This window comes from Arachis ipaensis, chromosome B09 (genome assembly GCF_000816755.2).
Source record: "Arachis ipaensis cultivar K30076 chromosome B09, Araip1.1, whole genome shotgun sequence".
Taxonomy (NCBI): Eukaryota; Viridiplantae; Streptophyta; class Magnoliopsida; order Fabales; family Fabaceae; genus Arachis; species Arachis ipaensis.
Window position 1 is genome coordinate 53,556,568 of NC_029793.2, and position 7,590 is coordinate 53,564,157.

The 7,590-nt window shown below is 33.9% G+C and overlaps 2 protein-coding genes across 4 annotated transcripts; one reads left to right on the forward strand and one right to left on the reverse strand.

Moving 5' to 3' along the window:
- Nucleotides 851–3,970, forward strand: LOC107619122. 3 transcript variants are annotated; one of them, XM_016321344.2, is made up of 8 exons: nucleotides 851–1,122; nucleotides 1,203–1,399; nucleotides 1,493–1,602; nucleotides 1,997–2,062; nucleotides 2,230–2,312; nucleotides 2,986–3,032; nucleotides 3,513–3,591; nucleotides 3,690–3,970. In XM_016321344.2, exons 1-8 carry the CDS (start codon nucleotides 1,060–1,062, stop codon nucleotides 3,777–3,779), a joined length of 735 nt encoding a protein of 244 aa, XP_016176830.1. In that variant the 5' UTR covers nucleotides 851–1,059; the 3' UTR covers nucleotides 3,780–3,970. The 3 variants fall into 3 exon arrangements, with proteins under 3 accessions (XP_016176830.1, XP_016176832.1, XP_016176831.1); XM_016321346.2 differs by lacking the exon at nucleotides 2,986–3,032; XM_016321345.2 differs by lacking the exon at nucleotides 1,997–2,062.
- LOC107615439 lies at nucleotides 3,808–7,186 on the reverse strand. Its single transcript, XM_016317503.2, has one exon. The coding sequence runs from the start codon at nucleotides 6,886–6,888 to the stop codon at nucleotides 5,866–5,868; it is 1,023 nt and encodes a 340-aa protein (XP_016172989.1). The 5' UTR covers nucleotides 6,889–7,186; the 3' UTR covers nucleotides 3,808–5,865.

Consider the following 7,590-nt stretch of genomic DNA (forward strand, 5'->3'; position numbering starts at 1 on the left):
TTAATATGGAAAAAATATTGGTGTTTTTGTTGAAAATGGGAGTATTTGGTGTAATTACAGATGGGTGGATTTTTTGGGTGGAAAGCCAACACGTGGGGGGCGTGGTGGATACGTGACAGCATTCTGGCCAACACGTGGGGGCGTGTTGGACACGTGGCAACTTCTTAGCCAACACGTGGGGGGCGTGTTGCAACACGTGGGGGGCGTGTTGAATGATTTCCATACTACTGTAATACACTTCAAATATCAATATTCAACCAAAACACCATCTCTCTTTCCATATTAAAAATAATTTCTGGTTATATCACCCTTATTAGACATACCTCATGAAATTACAAATTAAATTAAAAGTAAGAATATGACAATTTTATTAACATACCAAGTGATCTAATAATACTCAGTAAACAATTTATATCAGATTACGGATCAAACTTAAACCAATAAATTTTATTGCAGGTTTGGTGTATTAAAGAAAACAAAAATGTTGTTTGTATATCAAAATCAGTTATTAAAAGCAGTTATCAATGTATTTGTATATAAATATATGTGTAATTTAATTTATTTTTAATATGTATTTACATTCTAATATGTATTTTATATTGATGACTGATTTTAATAATTATTTTAACGTACATGTACCATTACTCAAAAGAAAAACATGACTTAGTGTTTGTTTAGATGTCATTAAATTAAATTTTTTTTTATTTTTTAGTGTGTTTGACAAATTTCTAATACTAAAAATAAAAACAATAAAATAAATAAAGAATATCTTTTTTTTTATTTTATTTTTATTATCAGCAATAAATCTTTCAATAAAACAATAAATTAAATTTTCACCTCTAGAATTGGGGACGCCAGATAAACTTAGAAAAAAAAAATGAATAATGTGAATCCCAAAGCTGCTACCTGCTGGCTCGGATGTTGCTGACGAGTAACGACTTACGAGTAAGGGATCCATAACCACACAAAATTGAGGGAACCATAAAGAAAGACCTTTATAACGGAAACAACTTCAGAACCGAAATGAAAATGATGATATGAATCAAAGCGTAGTAGGAAATGGCTCAAACAATATTCCACTTCATTGGAACACCTCCTCTTCTCCCACCTTCAAATTCCAAGGTATTCCATTCTAAATAGTTTGATGCTTCTCTTATCTGAAGGGAAGAATCTAGTATACATTTGGAATTATGTTATTGCAGTTGCAGTTGAGAAGGAATCACGTGTTCCAATGCCAGTGTTTCTCAAATACAAGCAGTAACAGTAACAGTAACGGTAGCGCACCGAATAGTAGAAGAAAGAGTTCTAACTCAGAAACCGAAACACCTCCGTTACTCAAAGCTGCAGTGAGTGCAGTGACGGAGCTCTTGAGGCTCTTATCCCCTTCAAATCAAGCAAGGTCTCTATCACTATAGTTACTTCTACTCTTCAATTTTCAATTTTGAGAGACATAGCATAATGTAGTTATCATTACGCGCTTGATATTGTGCAGCTCTTTGAGCGAAGATACCGAGGAATTCCGAGATGAATTCCCTCTTTCTAGCGTTGATGATGTCCTGAACATCATCCAGTCTGATTATGACAAAGCTTATTTTGTTACAGGTATTTTTTTTTTTTAACTTTATTTGAAATTCCCCTATTATCTAACATCTATTTACCCCCTTTCTCCTTGATTTAGCATTTTTATGTTAACACTTTTAACTTCCATTATTTTTATGGGATGATGATACCCTCATGTATTTACTACTCCCTTCATTTGGACAGTTTGTCACCTTAAAAGTTCAATGTATCTGGATATATATTGTTTAAATGAACAACTCATTTGAAACCAGAATAAGTAGTTTCTAGCTATAGAATGTCACGTTATAAGAGAGAAGGACAAATTCCAACATAACACAAGCATGCATTCAACAATGAATAAAATATTAAAATATTTAGAGCATATTCGTTGAAGGTTTGAAGATTAACTGACATGTATCTCATGTTTAACAACTAGGAAACTTCACCAATTCAATTTATGCCGAAAACTGTATCTTTGAAGATCCAACTATTAAATTTCGTGGTAAGAATCAGTAACTACTAAGTACAATGATGCTGATTTCTTCTCCCTCAATTTCTATTGTGCTTGGTTTGTCTCTCTTCTTCTAGTTGGTCTTCATCAGAAACTTAATCAATAACTTTGAGAATGTGTCAATCAACTAAGGATATAACAATAATGCATCCATACAGGTAGGGAGCTATATGCACGCAACCTGAAATTGCTCGTTCCCTTCTTTGACTGTGCATCAATTAGACTGCAAAAGATTGAGAAGGTAGACAGTCTCTCTAAATGGAGTATATTGTAAAACCGCAAAGAATTGGTTCATACATCATACATTAGACAAGCTAACCAGGACTGATAGGCTGGTTAATGTGAAATGTGCAGCCTTAATGGCTTTTATCTAGGAATCAATATTCTCCCTAGAAAGGAAAGTGCATTCTTTTTGAAGATCTATCTCAATTCTCAAGAGAATTCTCAGTTGAGTTGTCTCACTTTAGTCAAGTATTGAACCTGAAACTTTGGATCATAGAGAACGCTCATTATGAATTCATAATGTGTTAATTTGAACTCTTCCTCTATTCTTTATACTTTTGTCATTTAAAACTCATTTGGTGTGGGATTTTTATCCTTAGTAAAGATCTATTTCTTTCTTTGGGTTATATGTTCTAATCCTTCTCTTTATATGTGAAGTTTTACCGTCTTGTTTTGTCAACTGAAAACTTTGATATCTGTCGAATCTCAGGAAGCTGTTCCTCTGTCAATGTCAATATCTTAAGACATTTGACTTCTAATATATGAAGAGTTGGAAGGTTTATCAATTACCATTCTTCTTATTGTCTATAGAATTTACTTGGATCACTCTTTGGATCTAGACTCTTGCACTACATAGTGTGTTAAAAAAGATACAGCTTCATGCTTTCTCATGGTATACATTCATAACGCAGGATGTCGATTCTGAAACAAACTTTGTGCTAGCAACTTGGAAACTAAGGTGTACCTTGCTTGTTATGTGCATTAATATAAATAACATCCGAATTTCTCTTTTGGATAATTTTTTATTCCCTTAGTCTTCGGCGAGCATGTTTAATATGTGTGTGTGTGTGTGTGTGCATGCACGCGTGTTTTCCTTCTTATATATGCATCTCAAATCTGTTGCGACTTTCCGGTTTGCCAATTAGCTCAAAGTATGATACTTGATTCTGAAAGTAAAGTGGTGCAATTCTGCTTTTGAAAGGTTATAATAATATCTGTGAATGTTCGTAAAACTTTTACCTGGTGACTGGTGTCCTTTTTACTTTAAGGCAATCAAGTAGTTATGAACTTTTGGCTTCCTGAAGCGTTGCTTAATGCTCACCATAATATTGATATATAGGAAAAAATGCATAAACAGAAATCTAACTTAGAATCTGTCTCATCATCAATATAAAAGTTTGTTTTCCTATTCCCTTTTTTGGTTTCGTCTTATATGCAGGACCAATTTGAACCTTCCTTGGAGACCTCTGATTTCAATTGATGGAAGCACATATTATGAATTAGATAAAGATTTCAAAGTTAGAATCAAAATTCAATTGTCTCCCTACTGTATTACTTTACTGATGTGATTCTAAAAATCCATACTAACCAGTAGCTATAACATTTTGCTTGACAGATTGTTAGACATGTTGAGAGTTGGAATGTTTCTGCACTTGAAGCAATATTGCAGATTTTCACCTTTACCTCTGAAATCACCGGTGTTTGAATGCCATAAAGTTGTGCATTCACGTATCTTTTTTATTTGCAGCTGCTGACAGTCTACACGTATCTCTTGTTTCTATTATTAAAGGATATAGGTGAAATCATATCTAGGATTTCTTGCAGCGTATTTAAAATTTTTGACAAATTTCAACCACAAAAAATATACTTTACCCATAATAAAATAATTTTGATACATCTCCTTATATATACTTCTTATATGGAAAAAAGTATAGAGATGCCATTTTATAAACTATCACTGGTATAAGTACTTAACTGTCCACTCAAATTGCATCCTATAAAGAATTTGCCATTAACCCTAGTTTGGGAGAATTAAGCCTAAAAGAGCGTGTGTAACTGTAGCATACGTCTTGAAGCTTTGTGTAAATTTTCGTTGGTCTTACTCATATTTTGGTGCCATCCTTCTCATATCTAGAGGGTAGCTGCATTGGTAGACCACCATGTGTCCTTATGAATTATGAAGACTTTTTGGTTTACTTTTTTACCAAATTATCCAGATAACAACAAGAATTCCGCGAAAGACGTAAGTCGTGTGAAAAGTTGGATCATTTGAATTCAGTTATAGTACGGAAAACACATAGTTTGAGACTATAATCTCTATGATTGCTGCTCTAGTTCCTATCCATCCTTACTAGAAAGCAGGACTGATAAGAAATTTGTTTCAATAAGCAATTTACTACTATTTATGATTAAATTACAGGTATTTTCACAAAAAAATTACTGGACTGAAAGTTTAGTATACAGTACGCAGTTAAATGATAGAACTTGATGACTTTTCTGCATACCAATTCAATATATTAAAATTTTGACACTAAGATTCGTAAATATCAAATATATCTCAAAGATTGTTTTGGATGGACAAAAAAGCTCACCAAAGATACGAATATCAAACTCTTACTAATAGCATGACATTTTTGTCTATAAAAAACAGTCTCTGAGATGTACTTTTATATTTACAAATAGTTGGTATGTAATTTTGTTCCCCCAAAATCTTTCATGTATATTTTTATTTATTTATTCTTAAAATTCTATGACCTGCTGCTGCTTTAATGTTAAAATGGAAAGTTAATTTGTTGAGAATCTCGACCATTGGCATGTTTTATAGGAAAGTTAGGGGTACCTTTTCTACCTGTATCCTTCATCCTCTATGATGATAAAGTCTGAAGTGGGGTCTATGAGTCTATGACAGTGCTATGGTATATTATTGAATATGAGAATCCAAGGTGGGAATGGTAGTGCTGCTTGTTTTATATTTTCACTTTACATAGTGTGAACAGTCTTCTGGCTTCTGGTTTGGACTTTAAAGCCTTGTGAATCATGATTAGTGAATGTGACTTTTGAAATTAGGATTTCTCACGAGTCAAAGTCAATCCTTAAACCCAAGAATATTGTGATTTTAGCTCCCCCTCAAAATTCATCAATCATGTATAATATTCTCGTTGGAATGCAATAGCTAGAACCCTATTATGAAACTCATTATCATTAATTATAATGTACATGTTATCATAGGTTATGATTGGATATTTAATGATGAATAGAATAGTAGAATGAAATGAAATGATATGATATGGAATATATGTTTAATTTCATCGGAAAAGGTAGAATGATCAAGATTTGATGCTATTTATTCTTATCTTGTTTTGTTGTATCTAACTTTGAGGGAAAGAAAATTACAGGTGTTAGATAGTTGAGTTTTTCCATTCCATTATATTCTAAAGTATACAAATTGGAAGTTGTCCCATAAAACACAGAGCCATGAAGTTCTACTATGCTGTTTTGGTTCAAGAAATGAATAAACCAGATACTCTTATTCCTAGCATATGTTGGTTTGAAATTTTGGTCTGTCATATCCAAATATATTTCTTTAAAACATGTCAAAAGATTTTCAAAAGCAACATATATAACAAGGAACAGAAACAGATTAAGAAGATAAAAATGAATCTGCAATCTAATGTGAATACATTCAAGGTCAAAATCCCATGGAAACTTGTTTCATTCATTGAAATAATACATGAGAAGTTCAAACTCATTGATCACAGTTCACATTCAACTAAAGTTCCAAATTTGAAATTTTATTCTATTCTCCAAGCATAGAGCAACAAAGAGAACCCACCACCATTACCATTACCATTACCATTACCACCACAAGACCTTGTTGATGAAGAACATGAGCTCCGCCCTCCATCACTACTCTCCTCTGCCCACTGCAACACTCCTGAACTCGACGCGGGCGACAGCGATGGCAGCACCGACGGTGCCCCCACCGTAGTGCTTCCGGGCAAGCTCTTCCTCATCAACCTTTTCTCTGGACCCACCATTTCAGGCCATACAGCACCGTCACCAACTTGAAACACAAACACACCATGGCCATGTTTATTCCCATTTCCACCATTGCTATTATTAACCACCCAACGCAGCACATCCCAATAGAACTCAACTTCTACTCCATCAATGAAGATCTTCTCATTCCCTCTGAACTTCCATGCAAGCCTCTTCACAAGCAAGCAAACTTCACCGTCCACTTTCACTCTTAACACCCCTTCATTATTGATGCACTCAATCTCTATCTCATGTTTAGAACCCAAGAACACACCCCTTGACACATAACTCATTGTTCCAAACACATGCTCTCTTCTGGAAAGCAGAACCTGATCACAGGGTGCTTGTTGATTCTGAATGAGATCACCAAGAAAGAATTCAAGCCTTCCATTGCACCATATTGCTAGGTAGAAGCATGACTCTGGCTCAGCATGGTTCTGGAAGAATCTTGCATTGGAGAAGTCCCAGTAAATCTTGATCTTCTGTGATGGCTTGTGTTTCCGCCCGGGGAGGTAGATGGATTTCGATCCTGGTCTTGTTCTGAAGAATGGGAAAGTTGGTGGCCTTAGAGGTATGATTATGGAGAATATCTGTGGTGCAAAAATGGTTAAAGAATGAGAAAAAAGTGTTCTTGACCAGCTTAGAGTGAGGTACGTTGTGTTATTGTTGTTATTGCAAAGTTGTGTTTGGTATATGCGTGTTACAACGTTTTGTAACTGTTGGGAAGTACGTGAGCTTGATGGTGTGTTGGGTTGGCTGAAACAAGCAGGGATCATGTTTTTTGTTTGATACTTGTTACTGGTATATGTCTTTTTCTTGTGTGTGATTGTTTGCGTTTCTCATACCATGTGATTAATGTTTGAGAGTTCAGGAGTGTGTTCTTCTTGCCTTTATTTGCTGTGGAAAAATTGCAGCTTTGAATGTTGCCAAGTTGTTGAATTTTGGACTTTGGACTAATATTATCTGTCCAAAGTGCTTATGGGTTTATTTTGGAGGATGGTTAACCCTTTTTGAGTGAAATGTTGGCAAAAGTTTAGTACTTTGATTCTTTTGATGATGAGCATATACGAGCCTTCTTTGGCATTATAAAGGGAAAACAGGGACAAAGAGACAAGGAGAGAAAACAGCAGGCATTTCAGTTTTCATTAACAATAACCATAACCAATACCATAATCATAAATGAAATATATTATTTGGTGAATGCTATGGTGCCTATCACATCACATTATACCTAAGTTACTAAAAAGGGTAAATAAATAATATTTAATAAATTTTACATGATTTACATTTTATTTTAAATATTTTATTTTTTACTTTAAAAAATAAGTTAGGTAATTTAGGCACCATAACAAAGAGACCAATCACACCATAGAACTCACCATATTATTTAAACTCATTTTTATCTTATATATTAAATTCTAAAACATAGCTTTATGTATATGAGACATTTTCCTATACTTTTACAGCACATTTAATAT